The sequence below is a fragment of the Drosophila ananassae genome, chromosome 2R (genome assembly GCF_017639315.1).
Source record: "Drosophila ananassae strain 14024-0371.13 chromosome 2R, ASM1763931v2, whole genome shotgun sequence".
Taxonomy (NCBI): domain Eukaryota; kingdom Metazoa; phylum Arthropoda; class Insecta; order Diptera; family Drosophilidae; genus Drosophila; species Drosophila ananassae.
In genome coordinates this window covers 7,312,124-7,332,021 of record NC_057928.1, presented here as the reverse complement: position 1 = coordinate 7,332,021, position 19,898 = coordinate 7,312,124, and the positions used below count along the sequence as shown (strand labels likewise).

Sequence of the window (19,898 nt, the reverse complement as noted above, 5' to 3'; positions counted from 1 at the left end):
TGACAAAAAAGCCACTGGCAAGCATGACCAGAAACTTTTGGCCATAAATGTGAAAATTCATAAAAAAGAAGCATTGAAGAAAAATATAATATGTATAAATATAAAAATAACATATGTAAAAAAAATATATTCAAAAATGTAAGCTGGATGTTTTTTTTTTAATTTCATAAATATATTGAAACTCTAAACACACGCTGAACCATATTTACCGCCAATGGTGCGTATACGTAATAAAAAAAACCACCCTTACTAGCGGCTTTTTGCGGAACTAACTGAAAGCCATCATCTAAGCTTTTCTTTGTATTTTAGGCACTAGATGGCGCTATTTATGGTTGCCACAGAGGATGGCAGTTCACATACATAGGTGACGAAAGCCTCCGACTGAAGCTTAACTGAGCTGCCAAGGCCCAAATTGAATCTTTCCAGCCATTGAAAATAAGAAAATAAATATTTCATTTTTATACACATTGAAATGCTTCTATATTAACATTTATTTCCATATTTTGCAGGTTTCTGTTGACATAATAATTTCACTTAACCGTACAAATATTTTATAGCTTACAAATTAGGTTTTTGGGAGACAAACAGAAAAGTTCTGAAATAAGATCAAGGCAATTTTTTGGTTTTTATGCTTTCAACAAATATTCAGTTAAATTGTAAACATATAACAACCAATAAAACAACCGAAAAATATATATACGCCTACTACACATACTATTCATTCGCTTTTGAATAAAATATAACATTCAACTGCCTGGGTCGTCAATAAACCAGTTTTCAATCTTACAAAAATAACCAGGCCCTTCCCCAATCAACAGCAATATTTCACTTATCTAACGCACTCATTCACACTCAAGCACTTATAATGCTAATTCAACAGATTTGTAATTTGAAAACCATAGCACTTGGTTGGAGTATATGTATATCAGAATATATATAGTATATAAGTCCTAGATTTCAGTGACTAAAATTAAATGATGAACGCAAACAACCCTAGACAGTTTTGAGAATATAGATATAGTTATAGTACACATAGGAGTAGTATTGCCTATATTTAGAACTTTGCGCTTGATATTCCATTGAATCATTTAATCGATTTTTGTTTTTGGTTTTTCTCTTGAGCTTTACGATATTATTACTATATTTGCTCTTGATGTACTTTTTTTAACCTTTAGCAACATTCTAAGAAAATATATTTTCAATTTGAAGCCGAATTTGCATTGGAGTGGAAATGGTATTGGAAAGGTGAAAAGAGAAATACTTTTGTATAAAGAAGGATCGACTTTGTGGCCTTATAAGCTTATTTCAATATTACAAAGTGTTTTAAAATTCAAATCATGAATCTCTCAGAGCTAATCTTTAAAATGGGTTTTTCTTTGAGGATATGGTAATGCAGAATATATTTTAGACATTCCATCGCTTAATTCAACGCCTTTAAATAGGACTTTAGATGCTCTCGAGCAGTGCTTCCGGAGTCTGAGGATCAGTGGTCAACTCATCACTGATGTCACCACCCACCGAACTTGTTACCGTGGACAGGATCGAGGTAACTGTGGCATTGATCACCTCACCACTGCTACTGGCCACCGTACTGATTAGGGCCAGGGCCGTGGTGGTGATAACCGTGGCCAGGGCCGGACTCGCCGAGCTGGTGGTGGCGGAACTTGTGCTGGACTGGACCAGGTTCGACAACGTAGTATTGAGCAGGAGTGGGGCCAGCGTGGTAGTGGCCCCTGTGGTCAGGGGACTCATTGTACTGGTGCTCGTTAGCGGCAAGGGGTGTGGCAAGTGTCCATGTCCGTGGCCATGGCCATGGAACTGCTCCAGAATCGAAGCCGGAACGTAGGGATATGAGGGGCAGGGATTCGCCAGCTGCGGGCCCAGCATACTCTCGAAAACGTAACCAATTAGAGAGCCCACCGTCAGACCTACATTGTACGATAGGGTCATAATATTTCCGGTGACCTCCTTCAGTGTCCCAGGCACCTTGGCTGGGGCCAGCATCATTGGTAAACTGCCCGCCAGTCCTGAAAATAATTATTTTTGTATATATTTAATAATTGTGAAATATTTTTCCGTACCATTTGTTATTCCCAGGGCAATGGTAAAGACAAAAGGCGCCGGTTCGCCAGAGATTACAGGGCGCTGACGCGGCGCACAGCAGAGCAACAGCAATGGCACCAGGACAATCCTCAATCCGGACAACAGGATCAGCTGACGACGCGACCACGGATATGGACTGGCTGCCAGGATTTTACCCACCACATCTGACGTATTGAAACAGAACATGAGGAGGACGGGCATCCAGGAGCGTAGGGCACAGGACTGCACCTCCACCTCGATGCCAGGATACAGAGAGAGGGTCACACAATAGGCTAAAGCGATGCACACCATATGTGGATAGATGACTTGGGCCACCCGCCACCTGGTCACGAATCCCTCCCGGATGTCACCTAGTTTACTGGGCCGGCAGCGACGTGGGGTGATTACATGCTCCACCTGGACGGGAACAAAAATTATACTTGTTTATTTCATTCCAAAATGAAGACACAAGACCTACCTTGAAAGCCACCGTCGTGGGGGTCGTGGGCTCTTGGGTGGGAGGCGTGACCGGCAGATCGGGCAGTTGTCCCAGAGCCTCGATGCTACTTTCGCCGGCCGAAGGATTGGACAGCTCATAGACGGGATTGCTGAAACTGAGGGCGTTGCTGGATACTTGGTGACCCACTGACGCAGTTGTAGTGTGGGTGCCGTCCATCGAAAGAACTCCATACCGAGTGCTGCTCGGAACTCCATCCACCTCTCGCTATTGGCAATAAATCGTATAAATCATCAAAAATCAATCATTTTGTGAAGAAGTTTGTTTTATTTTAGAGGGCTTAGAGTTCTTAAAATGGTAACCCCCAAAAATTATATTTGGATGTCGATCCACCTTTTTTATCCTCGATAAGATAAGAACATTGTGATTTTTAGTTAATACTTTTTTTTATTTCACATAAATATCTTATCGACGTAGCTTACTACAAAATAAAGATTAGGCTGAAGATAAGCATTTCCATTTCATTGGAACTTTCGCCATTCATCAGTCAGTTATCATCGTCATACTGGATAGGTTGTGCCAAAAATTGTGAACATGAACGAAACCAAACTAACAAACCTTAACTTTTATTGCTTGTTTCTAATATTTGATTACATCAAGGGAAATTGCAACGCCAATAATATCAAGATTAATTACAATGTTAAGCGTTATTCAGATCTGATTTCTTTCGCTATTAGCTGTAAATACATTTGCGAGGCTTTTAAAGAATGGGATTTCAAACTCTATGAACAACTGAATATTGATAAAACGTTCTTCAAACAAGTCACCTCGATGGAGATTTATTTAGAAGAACTCTATGATCACATGCGACTTCTTTCCGCGGCTCAGAGAAAACTATTCTGGAAAGAGTATCTCGGGGAAATCAAAGGAAATAATGTGCTAGAATCGGTAAAGATCTTTTTTGAGCCAACTCAATACTATCCTGAACACTTGGAGGCGTTCGATGACATCATTAATGCCCTAAAACATAAAGGCGTTCGTGAATTTGTACTCAGTACAAAAGGTAAATTTAAATTCGATATATCTCCGGAGTTTCGGAATTTGGAATCCTTGTGCGTGGACGCCGACATGGATGTCGACTTCCTAATTGGATTTTGTCAATCGAATCCCAACCTAACGCGTTTGAAACTAAGCCGAAGCGAACTGTATAATGGCCAGTTGGCATACATTGTGCCCCATTGCGGCGAACTTAAATATCTGTCCTTTGTGATGAAGCCCGGGATTGATGGAAGAGAGTATGGCCCACTAGCAGCACTGCCTAATCTCCTAGAGCTAACACTCCATGGGCGACACCAATGTGGATCGTTGGTATTTCTTTTCGAGTGCTTGAGGGGCTCCAAGATCCGAAGGATATCCATTCCGAACATTCATGTCACCAGGGATGAGGCCTTTGCTCTCGGACAAATACCATTACTGGCCTCCCTTAGATTATGTTTTCTGGACCGATCGATTTACAATGAAATGTTCATGCAAAACTATGTCACCGAAATTATTGTGATGAGCGAACCAAAAAATTCTCATAGATCCGAGGGTGTAAAATGGGCAGCAACCATGCGCTGCAATTTATTGAAAACGGCAAGGGAGCCAGGAGTCAACTACTACAATTATGGGAAAATAGCGACCAAAGATACTCCAGAATCTAGAGAAATGTTTACAAAAATAAAGGACTACGAATTTTTACAGTCTCATCGGTTAAGAATAGAAGGGACGAGTAAGATAATTGACACTTTCAGAGATTTGGACGAAAGAATGATCGTTGAGAAACTTGTGCTTAATACGCTTCAGCCAATAAGCCAGGAAGAAATGGTAGTCCTCGGTTCGCTTTCAACCTTGACCACTATACGATGCTTTTTTTCGCAAATGGAGAGTCTAATAGCAGTTAAGCTACAACAGCTTGCGAACCCAGAAGCAAAGACCCAAAACCGAGTGGACCGAATCACTACTGAAAAATGCGAGGTTAGCTTGGTTCATGGCCAGGACTCAGTAACTCTTGCTATTTATTTTAAAGGCATTTTCATGAATACCGCCGTCTTTGCACCTCTTTTGAGGTTAAACAATTTAAAATGCCTTTCGCTTAAGGGGAGGTTGATGTACATTTCGTTCGAGCAACTCTTCAAAAAAATAGCCATTGACGATGAAATAAACTTGGAAGAACTAGAAGTGGCCTTTGTGGACGCCGGGGAACTGGAACAGCTCGTAAAAATCCGAAGCTTAAAAGTGCTCAAGTGTGGTTTTCTGTGTTCCAGAAACATTGAGAAAGTGGGTGATTTAAATCAACTCGAATCCCTTACGATTACCTTCCATCCAGAAGGTTCACTAATAAACCTTTTGAAGGCTTTTGCCTCAAAAGAAATTCAAACACTTCGGCATCTGACGGTTCAGCACACACCGGTAGTTTATGAAGAGATGGTCGAACTGACTAAAATAAAGTCCCTGAGGAGTATTCAGCTAGGATTGAAGAGTGAAAACAGCTGGCTGAGACCGAATCATCAAACTAGGAAGATAGAAGTCCTCTACTGCGTAAAGTGCTCTGCGCCCAAATATGAATCGTCGAAATTGAGACACCATACCATTTTCAAAATGGTCACTTCGGCCCAACCAACTAAGCTTAAAGTATTGACTGAGATCTACCCAAGGACGGAATTTTCTGTCCACTTTACAGATTCCTGCTTGGATCTTTTAGAGAACTTGCCAAACTTAGAGGATCTGCGAATAAATTTCGAGCGCAGAGTCCCCGACATGGAAAGAATGTCAAGATTGAAAAGTCTTCGAAGACTGTCTGTGGCATCTCAGGACTTTAGGAACCTATCCCAGCTGGAGTCATTAGAGTGTGTTATATATCATATGCAAGGCATTGAAAATGTAGCACTCCTCCAGAATATCTCAGAGCTACAGATCCACAATCCAACTGCGTTTGAATTGTGGGATCTTTTAAAGGAACTCGGTGCTTTAGTCAACATGAAATCATTGCTTCTGGATAACTGCGATCTCAATTTCCTAGAGCTTGTGGAAATTACGAAGCTCAATTGGATAAATCATTTGCGTTTGGGTATAGCTGACAAGAAGTTTATTTTTATGTTTTTACCAAGCAATTTACCAAATCTGACTGACTTAGAAATCACCTCGACTGAATGCGGAAATTTAATGTTTGTACATGGATACATCGTAACATCCAAGATACTGAAGTCATTGTCGTTGTATCGCTATTATGGCATAACAGTTGATATTGTCCATGGAATCCTAATGGCTCTTAAAATGAACAGGGATCCGGATCAGCATCCACCATTAAAATTACGTGGAATTTGGTGCGATTTCGACAGAGTCAGCCAGGTGAGCTTTAAACTCGTAAAGAATTCATTCATTTAGTTATATTTTCTATTTTTTAGATACGATCCTACGATGAAGCCTATTTGAAGCTGGAGCAAGTCACCGATAGTGGATACAAAAGCAGCGAAGAATCCGATGCGGACTCCGATAATGAGATGTAAAATTATTTTTCCGCAAAAAATCTTAAAGAAAAACTCACCTCATCCGGTCGCAGGACAATTTTGGAGCAGGCTTCCACATGGTAGCGTACAAACGGCGAATTGATGGTGGCCAGGTGGAGCAGATAACTAAACAGGATGTACAGCGTAGAGGTCAAGAAGAAGATGACGGTGGAGACGCGATCATTGTTGATTAGTAGCTTGGTAACCACTCGATTGGAAGACACCAGGAATCCGGCAATGCTCTCGCCGGCCATCACCGCCTGCGTGTACTGCTTGGGCAGCATCGAGGCGAATCCGTAGAAGCTGGACTGCTGTACGGTGCATCCGATCGCTGTCAGGGCCACCGCCGACATGTTCACCACATAGGCCGTGTTTGTGGCGAACATGTGCCAGGCCACCTCGCACACAGCCACGAAGATCAGCGTGGTGAAGGACACCATGTAGCCAAAGAGCACCCGGGACTGAAACGGGGCCACCGACAAAACTATATTATTGAGCAGAACAGTGGCGAAAGCCACAAAGATGTACGTCATCGACATGTCTAAGGCTACGGGTCGACCAGGAAATCGAGCTTGCCAGTAATCCGCCGCGATAATGAAGCTGCAATCAGTTCCAGAGAGTTATTTGTATGATTTGCCATTTGTTTAATATTTTTTATTGATATTATATTTATAAATAATAAATAGTACTACTCACCTATTGTAGGGCAAGACAAATCCAATGCCAGCTGCCAAGAGGGCCAAGTAGACGGAATGCCTCTGGTCCTTGGGTGCCCGTGTATCGAATTCAGGACTATCCATGCTTCCCGGATGCCGCAGTCCTGAGCCAGACGTGGCATTACTGCTCCTCGCGCGTCCGGAACCACGTCCGTCTAATGGCTCGTAGGTGGTTTCCGGCCCACCCACATCCATGGCCTATTGCTGCTGGTTTCCTAGCGATTTCCGGTCGCTGCTAGTCTCGAGTGCTGGTCAAGATACCAAGCCACCACCAGGTGGATGTGGGTGTGCTGTTGTTTTGGCCAATGTTCTCGCATACAGGGTGCGGATTCAGTGGCAAGAGTTATACACAAATCGATAAACAACAGAGACAAGTGGCGGCTCTTGCTAACAGCCACTCGAAGGCATCGTTTATAACAAAGTACTATGGAGATGTGCTATTGTAGCATTCACTTTTCACTTTGTTCATTTGCTTGAAACTATATCTTCAGTATATTTTTATGGATTTATTTACGAAAAATTGCGAAGAAGGACCTCTGCTTCCGTTGGCCTGTCTCCTGGCATTTTCTCACCACGCCCGTCATTGCGCATGTGGCGTATGATTGATTTTATTCAAGCGCGTCGGCTTGCTGGTCGAAGTCTGTTGTTGATTTGTTGGTTGATTATGTTTCTGAATGAAATTCTGCAGTGTGACCATCTTGTGTAAAGCTTAAAATAAATATATAAATTTTTTCAAATTTCCAGAATATTTAAATATACTTTTTATATTCTTTCTTAATTGGTCAAATTGCTATACCAAAATAGAACTATTTCTAGTCAGGACACTTGGCGCCAAAAAGAATTCACCAGCAGAAATAGGAAGATCTTTAAAAGAAGCAGAACAAAGATAATATGTATTACATATATATCTAGAATCTAGAAAGCATAGAAAAAACTTTCACTCAATTTCGAAAGGCTAGCAAGGCAGTTCATAGCAAGTTCATAACGAAGTCTCTATTCAAACCGACTGGTTACAATTTTTGGCTTACGCTCTACATCGTTTAAAAAAATAAGTATATTTTTGAATAAATTTTAAATAAATCTATAAAGCAAAGGAAAAGTAGAGTTCTTCCAAAGAAGTAAAATTCAAGCAGCCTTTGCTATAACCTTTAAATAGTTTCAAGTTCATTAGAAAGTTTCTATTAAAACAAACCGGTTCTTATTTTCGGCTCGTGCTTTACGTTATTTCAAAAAAGAAAACTGTTTTCGAATAAATTGAAGCAAGTTCATTTTAAAATAAAGAATACAGGCCTGTAATTTCAATAGGCAAAATGACTGAACCAAATGCGCCTAAAAAGGACGATTACGCGGAATCTGATGACTCTGAAATCGAAGTTTATGTGGAAGCCAAAGCCAAATCTGATGTCAATAAGATAATTAAGCATGTAGAGAAGTATGACAGCGTCACCGTGAAGCTTAACGTAGAATCCGGGGACGATCTGCGCCACATTGAGCCACTCGCCGGAGTTCCTCAAATGTGTGGCTTGAAGTTGAACGGATATCATAAATGTGGAACACTGGCTCCATTTCTAAAGCAAGCAGCACTTACGAAGTTTCTCAAGAATTTGCATATTGAATCTAGTTTGAATTCCGAGGAATTAACAGAACTGAACCGCGTAAGCTCGCTAACAGAATTGACTTTTGGCTTCAAAAATTGTCCGGAAATCGACTTAACCGAATTATCCGATTTGGAAAATATGGAAAAGCTGAATATAACCGGTCAACTTAACGCCCAGATAGTAGCCCAAGTGACTTCTGTGGTGAAAAAACTCAAGAGGAATAAACGATTTAAGGTCAAATATAACTATGATTGCATTCATTTTAGAGTAAGCCCAGTGAGATTCGAACTATTTCTTAAATCGAATGAGCCCGTTGATCTATCCGTGCTGGCTCCTGCGGCTGAACTCCTCGGAAATACGATGTTTTTCACAATGGAAGGGAATCATATGATAGGAACATTAGAGGCCTTATTTAAAATCGTTTCAGACTCTGGTACGTCCATTCATCTGAGGGAGATTCAGATAAGGAATTGGATTCCTTTAACCGACGGAGAAGCTGTGGCAGTATTTTCTATAAGAACTTTGCGAACCCTCGATTGTGATTTCAACGGACCCTTGGAGGTGCAAATCGATCCGCACCAAATAAAGGAACTGTCCATTAAGAATAATCCACGAGTAGGGTCCTTAAAGCCCCTCTTTACGGCCTTGGCCAAAGAGAATGCCACCCTCCAGTTCTTTGTCCTGACCCGCGGAATACTAGATATTTCTGAAAGCTGTGAATTAGCCAGAATCATGTCCCTAAGATACGTGAGCATCAATTGCTGGAATATGACTTCTCTGGAGAATCTATCGCAACTAGCTAACTTGGATTGTTGCTTCATTAATATAAAACAAGCAGAGCCTGAAATGAAACTCCAAGCAATTAACCTCCGAAAACTACTAGGAGCATCTAGGCTAGAAGCCCATGTCACCTACATAAGGAGCATTATATCATATTATCCGCTGGAGGGTAGCCTCAAAATTACCTTTAAGAAGGAAGTTGATGTAAGTCTGTGCTCTCAGTTAGGAACTTTAGGAAATTTAAAGTCAGTGGACATCCGCGGAAGACCCACACGGGGAAACTTGGAGAAATTTCTCTACAGTATTGCTAATCTTAACAAGTTACGCGAATTGAAGCTTGAAAAGCCAACCCCGGAAGAGTTACTTTTTGTGACAGAGATGAAATCGTTGACGTCTCTTCAAATTTCCGCTCAAGAAGAAAAATATTTGAACCTTCTTACCTTGTTGACCCATTTGAAAAAATTAACAATCGTCAAGCATCCAGAGGGGGCATTGGCTGAGCTGCTTCAGGGTTTGGCGGACCGGAATCCGTGTTCTGAGCTGGAATATATTGTGGTCAAAGGATGCAGTCTCGTGCCCAGGGAACTATTCCATGTGGCTCGCATCAGATCCTTGAGATTTTTGAGGTGCTCCCTCAAAGACACCGAAGATTCTCAGTCATTGCGGAAGGTTGCCTCTATCTCCTGTATCAAAGAATTGTCCATACATTCATATGAAAGCGGCAGCATGGTGAATGTGTTCAATGCTCTGCAGCAACTGAAGCATCTTCGTTGCCTGGTAGTGACTGGGAGGCCTCTGAATACCGAGGAGGTCCACGCCGCCAAAAAAATACTTACGCTGAAAGTCTTGCACTGCAAGTTCATTAATGCCTCGGACATAAGCCTCTTGGCTCAGTTACCAGAACTCGAGGTGCTCCACGTAGCCAATATTATTAATAGGAACTCCAATGCCTTTTCTTGCTTCGCCTCCCAAAAGCCACCATTAAAAATCTTAAGGTACATGATAAATATTGGAGAGACTGATCTCAAGGCCATGCCTTCCTTGACCAAACTAGAATCGCTAATATGCGTAATTGGTATTTCAAACGGAATTAACCATCTAGCCAGCCTTAATTTGACTGAGCTGATCATAAAAGTCTCCAAAAGTCTTTCGCTGTATCCTCTTTTCAAGGCATTGGCCAAACGGGAGCCTCAGATTTTGACCAAGTTTGTTGTATGGAACCAAGAAATCCCATTTAAACAGGCTCAACTGCTTGGATATATGAAGGCTCTAACAAAATTGTCCATGGGTTTCACTGAAAGCGAATGTTTCGAATATGTCCCTCGGATGGTCGGTATTGAGCAGCTGATTATCCAAACGGATAATTTCGAGGGATATCAGATCATACAGATACTCGAAAACTGCTTAAAACTCAAGGAAATTTATTTTCTTCGCAGTAATCCTAGGTTGAATAACGAATTCATTTTAGAAGTCATCGATCATTTGAGATTCGTACGAAATCTCCAGGAGCAAAAACCCTTAAAAATGTTCTTTCACGATCTGAAGTATATGTCACTTCACGAGGTATTTATCCAGAAATAGTCTAATTTCCATTTTATATTAATTATATTAATTTTTCCTAGGAATTCAAAGTCAACGAGGACTACCTGCGTATTATTGTAATTGAACGTCCTCCCGGTAATGATTTTTTGGACGAAGCTCCCTTTCAAGTCAATTACCGTGAATCCGACGAAGACTGTACTGACAGTGACGTTGATGATCCAACTAGTCTACTTAAGTAACTAGTCCATTCAGTATAAAGGCCAAATCCGACCCAAAATAATTTAACAAGAAAAATGGTCAAGGACTTTTCATTTAATGCATAGACATAAAAATGTAATACAGCATATTCTCATATGTTTATATGTAAAATATTGTAATTATAAACATTGAATGAGTTAATAATATAATTTATGTTTTGTGACCAGATAACGTGTTTTCTTCGAGAAGGGCTAACATCTTTAATGGTTACCGTCCTGCTATATAATAATCAACGGAATGAGCGTTAATAACTGTTTCAGATAGTATAAAATAGTATAGTATAATAGGGGTAATAGTATATCCAATCATTGGTGCTTTTTCGATGCATCATCGTAACTGGGGGGCAAGTTCTAGGGAAAGAAAACATTAAAATAAAATCATGAAGGTTCAAATTTACAACTTACATTGTAAGAGGGTGGTAAGTCATTGTTTCGTGATCCACTGGGTCCGCCCTGGTTATAGGGTGTATTGTAAGCACTTGCTGCAGCTTCTGCTTCTTTGGAATCTGAAGAAAGCAAACAGTTTGTAATCATTTGTGTATGGAATAAATACTTATAGATAATCAGACACCACATTTATTCATTTCTTACAATCAGTGTTTATGGTATTAGAGCTGGAACAAGTACAACGCACATAGGTCTTGCAACTGGATAGAAATAATGATGAGTGCTGCCAATTCTGGCTACTACAAGGTTGGCATTTTTTTGAGATAAAAAAGGATAAAAGGAAAAAAACCATTAAGACCACCAAACCAAAAGTGGGGGTAAGACTATACTAGTTTTGAAGACTCGGCTTTTGTTAGTATTTGCTTTCAGGAATTTTAACATCAAAACAATAAATCTTACTTGTCGGGATGGCTTTTGAGGTACAGTAGTTTGCTTTATTTTACACTGTAAAATAATATTTGTAAAAGAAATATTTATCAATTTGTGGTCAACCGATTGAGGGTTTTATTCAAGAGACAAAATAATAGGGATGAGGGTTAATACTGATACTAAGACTTTATTAAATTCACTCCATTTATTTGTTTCTCATTACTTTTCTCCGAATTTTGTCAACAAAAATTACTCCATTTATTGATATCTTGACTAGTTTGATCTGGCTATTGTTTCTTGAAATTCTCGAGACTACATGTTTGAGATAGTGGACCGTTTTCTTGGTGCTATTTGCAGTGAAATGGTTTTAAAATGAATAATGTGCGACAAAGAAAATGAATTTTAAAAATGAAAAACAAGATTCGAATTTACTTACTTGCTGGCGGCAAGCTAAATCCCAAGAAGCTAACACCCGTGGCCCCAGTTGCACCTGCAGCGCCACTACCGGAGCTTGCGAGCGGCGGTGGTGGCTGATTTTGAGGAGGTGGAGCTCCCGGAAAAACATTAGGCTGCTGTAACCCCGGAGTGTTGAATCCACCGGGCACATTGCCGTAGCCACCGAAGGGCGGCGGCCCATTATAGGTCTGAGCCGGAGTCGCGTATGGGGGTCCTGGCGGACAATTCGGAGCACATGCGGTATACGGAGGCGGCTGCACGTAGCCACCTGCCCATCCTTGCGGTCCATAACCCGGCTGCTGTTGTTGCTGATCCGGCGGCGGGGCTGAAAAACCATACCAAGTGGGTTCAGACGGCGGCTGTTGTTGGGGCTGTTGTGGTGGCGGCTGGTGCGGCGGTGGTGCTAGGAAGAAAGAGTGAAAATGCCCCAGTGTTGGGTTAAACATAGCAAGTGCGATACGTGAATTTCGAAGCGAGATCAATCCAATTCGCGGTGCAGTGTCAAAACAAAAGCCGAGTACTGGGTAGATGGAACAAAATGTCCACTTGATGGGTACTTACCGATACCCGGATACGGCGGCGGATTGTCGCTCATAAAGACAGTATTCGGTGCTGGGCCGCTAAAGGCGTCATGCTGGGGCAGCCAGCCATAGTAGCCGGGTGGTGGCTGATAAGCCGGAGGCGGAGCCTCATTCCAAGCTCCAGCCGGCTGGTACGGTGGCGGATCATCGCCAATCAGTCCACCGCGATGGTAGTTGTTCATGGCTGTCTTAGCAGAGCGCAGCAATGCCTGGCCATACCTGTAAATTCATTTTAAGTTTAAAATATAATAAAGAAATAGGAGGACAACATACTCTATGGCTCCACCAGCCTTGAAGTGCAGCTTAAACTTGACTTCGCCCACATAGTTTCCGTTCGGCTGGGCTCGTACCTTTCCCTTGATGTAATTGGCTCCGAAGACGGGTTGTTCGATCTCCACGTCCGACAAGGCGATGAAAGGAGCGCTGAAGGACTGCATGGTGTCACTTGACTTCTTGCTATTGAAAATCATCCGGTGAGAAGTCAGGTAGATGCGACCAGACTTGGATCCCTTGAAGACAGGGTTGTCCTGGCCAGAAAAGTCCATGGAAACACTGTCGCTGTGAAGTAATATGCTGAAAGACAGAATTGGCAGAGATTAGCTTATCGACCCTTAATCAATTCGGCGTAATTCTTATGAATCCACGTCATGTTTACATTTGTGACGTCAGGCTATCTGCATTGGATGCATTTTCACGGACTACTTACTACTCTCCGGCGTGGATAAGCACGCCATTGTTGGCGTGAGCCGTGTTAACCGACATGCTGAACGGATTATCCAACTATGTCCACCAAAATTTGTTTATTTTTACGGCAACTGCGTTTCGACAGGTTTTGTTTTTCTCAGGCGTCAGCTCAGCTGATGATTCATAGATAGGGGTGACACTTTTAGAACTCTTTGAATTCCCATCTCTAGCAGAACCAGTGGCGGAACCGGAAACGTTCAATAACCCAATAGACATTTCTATTGAAATAAATAAATAAATATAAATTAATTTAAATAACAAAGCTTTTATACTATGTAGGACATATACATATATTTTATTTCTTATATAATTAGCCTCAATATTTGAATATCTTTTAAAAATTTTGTGCAGAAACATCGATGTTTCTAAAATCGATGCATCGATGATTCCATCGATGGTTCTCCACCTCTAGTGGTTTTTCTATTTCTGATTCTGGTTATTTTTGGGCGATATGCGTAAGTTTTATTAAAACTCGACAAAACAATCCCAAAAATGTGTCTAAAAGCGCCAAGAAGTGAATCTGAAGTTGAAACACATTAAGTTTTTCGGTTTCCCTGTCTTATTTATGGCTTTTTCGGTGGGGAAGCTTACGCCACTTTTCGGAGTGCTGCCCCACCCCCAAAAAAAGGCTAACTGAAAATTGGGATCCACACCCCCGGCAGCGTTCAGCTGATTTATATTTTGATTTTCTGCCGGCTTTGATTTTGTCGTTACTATGAGCTTTTCCCCTTTATTGTCGTGGAATATTCTCACCAACTTTGCCATTCCTTTCTAGTACCGCTCTTTGGGACCATGCCGAGTGGCGTCAGTTTGCCAAATCACCCCAATTTCCTGAACCAATTGGCGGCGGCGATTTCTACGACAGCCACAACCACAACTGGCAACGGTGGATCAGTGGGCACCACTGGACAATCGCCACAGAAGCAGACGCCAAAAATGGGAAAACCACAACAGTCGCAGCAGGGCAGTGCCCCCATGGACCTGGAGAACGAGAACGAGCACGCTGGGGATGTGACTTCGACCACGAGTCTGAAGGACAAGCTGCAGGCCACGTCCTCCACGGTATCCCTTGCGGACTCGGCGCAGCTCTATCTGAACGGTCTGATGCACACACCCCCGGGATACTTGTATTTTCCGACAGCCCAGGCGGCCAGTACAACAGCGCCTGGTGCCACACCGAGTGCGGGCAACACATCAGCAGCAGTAGGGGCAGGTGGGAGCGGTGCGAATGCCCAAATGCTCATGGATCCCACGGCCATGATGGCAGCCGCCATGCAGCAGATGCAACAGATGCACTACGCCGCCGCAGCTGCAGCAGGAATGCCAACAGAGGCCGGAGTAGAAACCGGAGCCCTTGCGGCAGGTAAGCACAAACTACGAATCGGCTGCATCATTTACTATGGCATTTATACCCCTCCAGATGGAAATGCGACGGCTGGCCTCAAGGAGGTGATCAAGACAAAGAACTGCATCCTGTTCCCGCCAAACCCGAACGCTCCACCACCCACGATCCGCGAGCGACCACCCGGATGCAGGACTGTGTTTGTAGGAGGGCTACCCGAAAACATCACGGAGGAGATCATACGCGAGATCTTCGAATCGTGTGGGGACATCACAACACTCCGCATGTCCAAGAAGAACTTCTGCCACATCCGCTACCGCCAAGAGGCGGCTATCGATCGAGCAATCTATCTATCCGGTTACAGATTGCGTATTTCTGCGCTGAACGAGCCGCCCAACTTTGGTCGCTTGCATGTGGACTACGCCCAGGCGCGGGACGATCAGTACGACTACGAGTGCAGGCAGCGACAATTGCAACGAGAGCAGCGGCACCGGGAGCGCATATCGATGGACAGGATGCGATCCCAGTCGCCGCCACCGATACCACACTATACGGATCACGAAGCAACGGCGGTGGCGGAGCATTTGCGCGCCAACGATACCTTCGTGAAGGCTATCCAGACCATAACCGCCTGGCTGGAGCGAGGCGATTGCACCAAGCGGAATGCCAATGTCTTCTACTCGATGATCCAGAGCACACACGCCCATGTTCGACGACTGCATGCCGACAAGGTTCAGCTGGAGGAGGATCTGCGCAAGGCCAGGGACAGCTATCGCAAGCAAATGGGCACCATGTCCACCCAATGTAAGTCTCCAGACCAAAAATGCACTTATAGGTCTAGTCTAGTCGGGAATTTAGGTGCCGCTCCCACTTTGAAATCCTATTTTTCTATTTCGTTGCTCCCGGGTCTTTTAGCCTCTTAGCGTCTGTATATCTGAACAATCTACCAGCGTACTACACCCCCACACACACACTCACACCATACCCTCTACACACAAACACACACTTTAGCAAACTTAGTCATCGAAATATTTAAAGAAAAATCCACAAAAAAACACTCTAAAATTTGCTCGCTGAAAGTCAAAGGAGCAAATCCAAGATCGAAGCAGGATCAGGTAAAGCTCAGTCAAAAGGATCAAGACCAAAGCCGCACAAGGAGCGAAAATCAATGGAAAAGGCGTATAAAAAAGGTTTAATTTTACTTTCTCTAAAATTAAATTACTTCAAGAAGTTCATTCTAAACATGAAATGCTTTCAACACTAATATAGTTTATTAATTTTAGTTTAATGTTTAAAATAACCCGCTAACGAAAAATATACTGATCGTTGGCAGTGATATTATATAAATTTAAAATCTAATTAAAGTGTATATTTAATTATAATTTAACTTTAGAAATTAGGTTATTGGTTAACTAAAAAAATGGAATAACTGGTAAACACTTATATTCTTACACAGCCGATTTTATCGCCTTTTTTCGTTGATTCGCTCCATTATACGGCAGATTCTCACTCACTTTCACTGCGTCTCGAATCCACCAAAAAAATAAAAGTCTGAAGTGTCCCCAAAAGGTTTGTAAGCCATAAATGGCATAGAAGAACTTCAAGATACACCCATTGCTTTAAGAAAGACTCAGCTACTTTGTAGATAAAAAAAAAAACTCAGACTCGGACAAAGATAAAAATAGGTAACCTGTTGTATTCTCTCTAGATTGTACCTATTATATAAATCATGGAATAATCGTAACTATTTAAAATATAATATAATTGCTATGCGAGGGTCTCACCCGTAGTTCTGTTCGAATTTTCATTTCTCACTATTCATTTTTTATTTGGAAATAATAAAGAATCTGTCTAGTTTCGATTTCGGAAAAGGTGAAAGAGCAAAATCCAAAACAGAAAAAAAAAGAAAAGTTAAACAAAATCAAAGAAAAATAAACTACCCTCTGTCCTCCCTTAATATTATTATATATTATTGCATTATTGTTCAGTCACTCAGATTGAAAAAGTGTTCAATGCCGCTAGTCACAAGAAGGTTTGGGACCATTTCACCAAAGCCCAAAGAAAAAACATCGATCAATGGAAGAAGTTAGCCACGGTACGTACTAAAGTGTTCAAATAATCGAATATGAGCAACTTCAAAGATGTTTGCAAATAATGTCTATTCAAAAATCAAATGCCATAAACTGTCCAATAAACTTCATTCACTTCTGTAACCGTATCTGTACTCTATATCCTGTTGATGTTGTCATATACTTTACCTTTATAGTTCTTATTGTTATTGTTATTGTGGCGTTGCTGTAGTTGTAGTTGTCTAACATTGCCACTAATGTGATTTTTTGTTGGTTTTCAGTCTGCATGTCGCCCATCTGCCACTTCCATATCCCCACAATTCCGTACTATTCCGTTGCCGATGTCTAGAACTGCTAATTGCTATTCATTCATTATTAATTTCCCCCTGTTTGCCCCAAAAATTAATACTCAATTTTGTTTATAATTTTTATTATCGAAATTCATACACCACCTCTGATGTCATATAACAACTCCTAAGATCCCCCGATTTTAATATGCCTCGTATATTCTGTGTATTATTTAATAATTGCTATTAAATATAACTTAAAAGCTATAGAGAATTATAAGATCTTTAAAATAAAAACAGTTTAAAAATGATAATTACTTTTAAACTGTTTTTGCTTTCGTAAATAATCACTTTTTAGCCTTTTTGATTCAGGTTTCATGAGTTTCTTACTGCCTTAGCTTTACGTTGTGTCTATAATGCTATCTTCTATCTCTTCTTAGCTTTCGTGTATTTTTAGTTTTTGACTTTATCTCTCTTTTAACTAAGCATTTGCATAACTTTTTCAAAAAGCTTTAACTACTTTGAACTGAAGCCCATAAATCCGAAAGTGTTCCAAAGAACAGAAACACATTTCGGTATTATATGGGCCTTACTCGATTGGTTATGGTAATTCACAGAAAGGACTAAAAAAAAACACTTTTCAGGCAAACACATGATATTGTGTAACCAATACAAGTTAATTATTAATTAATAGAAAAAAATCAAACAAATTCTAAAAACTTTTTGAATTATGGCGAGGTAAGTAGAGAGGACCGAAACAGAGTCACGATAGACAGATCTAATTTGATGCATTCTTTAAATACGCAAATTTTATAGCTAGGTTATAGAATTAAATATTTGTAAGCATCCATGGACCAACTCCATCCACCCAACTGATGTGAATATTAATAATAATTATGCATTTTTGGAATGCCATGCAGGAACTGCGAACCGTCCAGATCAACGATGACGATGAAATGGAAATCTCCGACGAAGAGCGGGATTACGAGAAGCGCAGCGCAAAGCGAATTCGTTATGACAGCGAGAGCTTAAAGGTAGACCGACAATTTGAATTCATTGAACTATATTTAATACTTTAACTTAATTCTCTAGGACGAGAATGACTCTCTGCGTTGCCAACTGGAAGCCATGCGCCATGACATGACGGTGGAGCGCAGTGACTACGTCCAGCGCGAGAAGCAAATAAAGGTGCTCCAGGAAACCATTCGCAACATGCAGACTCAGCTATTGCAGACCAAACTGCGAGAGCAGAAAGACTCCAAAACCATTGAGCACCTGGAGAGAAACCTTAAGGACGCGGGTGTTAAGCAACTCCTCCTGAAGACTAAGATCAAGGAAACCGCAGACAAGTTGAAGGACAAGGGGGCCAATAGTGCAGGCACATCGAACGCTTCCAACACCTCGAACCATTACTACACCAGCGAGGACTCGAGTGGCTCGGAACCCACTGAGATAAGCCGGGCACAGTCGGAACCAGAAATCATTGACATAGACAAGGACGATGATGTGCGCATCATCGAGCACCAAAGCGGAGTGGTGGAGATCCACGAAATCGAAGACGATGAAAAACTCGAACCCTCACAGGCGACAGAGGTCGATAACTCAAAGGAGTCAATTACAGATAGCTCTAAGCCAACTAGTATGGTGGCTGGAAGGAAAACCATCGCAGAGGAAGCTCTTAGCTCTTCCAGTCAAGAGGTCAGTTTTCCAATATTTTAAATGTAAAAACTAATAACATACTCGAAGAACTACTTATACTGTTGTTACCTTTTTTTTCAGGCAACCCCAAATGCTGCGGCATTAAAAGAAGCCAAAATTATAGCTCTTTCATCCGCCTATCTGGTGCTGCATCCCCGAGGCGTGGATATGGCCAACATAGCCAGTTACTTAAGCGAAATACTCTGCAACAGTGATGCTCCGACTACCCATGACGAACTTGCCAATATACTCACAAAGTACACAAATCTCTTTAATCAGGATGAGGCCAAGTGGCGCTTCTGTGGCTTCAATGAATCAACTGAATCTCCAGCAAAATCGCCATAGGACCGGGGGGACAAATCGTGAATTGTAGACTCGAATAAGATGACAATTGAACGCTTTAATTATGTTACAACTAAATCATAATGCGTAGCAACTAAGAGAGGAGCAAAGTGACATGTTAACCAATGGAAAGACGCAGGCTTTTCGCTGCAATCCCAACTTAATGAGACCAGTTCCGTTTTTAAGGGCAAGTACTCGTAGTTAACTCTATCAGAAGAAAGACACCACAAACTAACTACCGTTTCAATTATTTAAAAAAGAACTCAACCCTAAGAATACATATACACCTAAGCTAATTGAATTCAATATATACAAAATATATATACATCAATATTTTAAACAAGCTGAGAGGCCGGGAGTCGTGCTAATTAAAGTCAGAATTGCTTTTGTTGAACGAAAGGCGAAAGAATGGAACCAAATAAATTTTATTCTAAACTTTAAAACTGTTTTTCTATTTTAAAATATAGTTATTTTATAGTTTGGAAATTTCTAAGGCTTTTGTGAAATCCTTTGTCATCCTATTACCTTAGGAGTGTTACGTGACAGGATTACGTTTCTTGCGTAAGCCGTCTAGTAGTGCGCC

The 19,898-nt window shown here is 41.5% G+C and overlaps 5 protein-coding genes across 10 annotated transcripts; 3 read left to right on the top strand and 2 right to left on the bottom strand.

The window, feature by feature from the left end:
- Positions 1-473: 473 nt before the first annotated feature.
- On the bottom strand, positions 474-7,510 carry LOC6506220 (equilibrative nucleoside transporter 4). Its single transcript, XM_001958285.4, has 5 exons — positions 6,784-7,510; positions 6,126-6,687; positions 2,561-2,806; positions 2,082-2,499; positions 474-2,027 (listed from the first exon to the last, which is right to left on the bottom strand). The coding sequence occupies exons 1-5, from the start codon at positions 6,996-6,998 to the stop codon at positions 1,447-1,449; spliced, it is 2,022 nt and encodes a 673-aa protein (XP_001958321.1). The 5' UTR covers positions 6,999-7,510; the 3' UTR covers positions 474-1,446.
- On the top strand, positions 2,866-6,129 carry LOC26514844. The gene is made up of 2 exons (XM_014910187.3): positions 2,866-5,929; positions 5,986-6,129. The coding sequence occupies exons 1-2, from the start codon at positions 3,134-3,136 to the stop codon at positions 6,085-6,087; spliced, it is 2,898 nt and encodes a 965-aa protein (XP_014765673.2). The 5' UTR covers positions 2,866-3,133; the 3' UTR covers positions 6,088-6,129.
- A 265-nt stretch (positions 7,511-7,775) lies between the features above and the next one.
- On the top strand, positions 7,776-11,191 carry LOC6493729. Its single transcript, XM_001958286.4, has 2 exons — positions 7,776-10,744; positions 10,804-11,191. Exons 1-2 carry the CDS (start codon positions 8,114-8,116, stop codon positions 10,960-10,962), a joined length of 2,790 nt encoding a protein of 929 aa, XP_001958322.3. The 5' UTR covers positions 7,776-8,113; the 3' UTR covers positions 10,963-11,191.
- LOC6506219 (WW domain-binding protein 2) lies at positions 11,018-13,717 on the bottom strand. Of its 5 annotated transcripts, XR_006506975.1 has the most exons (7): positions 13,540-13,717; positions 13,107-13,406; positions 12,814-13,052; positions 12,233-12,655; positions 11,827-11,871; positions 11,572-11,666; positions 11,453-11,486 (listed from the first exon to the last, which is right to left on the bottom strand). XR_006506975.1 is itself a non-coding variant. In XM_001958287.4 (6 exons), exons 1-6 carry the CDS (start codon positions 13,593-13,595, stop codon positions 11,287-11,289), a joined length of 1,164 nt encoding a protein of 387 aa, XP_001958323.2. In that variant the 5' UTR covers positions 13,596-13,716; the 3' UTR covers positions 11,018-11,286. The 5 variants fall into 5 exon arrangements, 4 of the variants coding, with proteins under 4 accessions (XP_001958323.2, XP_014764674.1, XP_014764670.1 ...); XM_001958287.4 differs by lacking the exons at positions 11,572-11,666; positions 11,827-11,871 and adding an exon at positions 11,018-11,331 and having other exon boundaries at positions 11,386-11,486; positions 13,540-13,716; XM_014909188.3 differs by lacking the exon at positions 11,572-11,666 and having other exon boundaries at positions 11,386-11,486.
- Positions 13,718-13,941: 224 nt separating this feature from the next.
- LOC6493730 (ecto-NOX disulfide-thiol exchanger 2) lies at positions 13,942-19,758 on the top strand. 2 transcript variants are annotated; one of them, XM_001958288.4, is made up of 7 exons: positions 13,942-14,032; positions 14,353-14,940; positions 14,998-15,723; positions 16,908-17,014; positions 18,196-18,309; positions 18,368-18,973; positions 19,055-19,758. In XM_001958288.4, exons 1-7 carry the CDS (start codon positions 14,029-14,031, stop codon positions 19,316-19,318), a joined length of 2,409 nt encoding a protein of 802 aa, XP_001958324.2. In that variant the 5' UTR covers positions 13,942-14,028; the 3' UTR covers positions 19,319-19,758. The 2 variants fall into 2 exon arrangements, 1 of the variants encoding a protein (XP_001958324.2); XR_006507125.1 differs by lacking the exons at positions 16,908-17,014; positions 19,055-19,758 and having other exon boundaries at positions 18,368-18,384.
- The last annotated feature ends 140 nt before the right edge of the window (positions 19,759-19,898 follow it).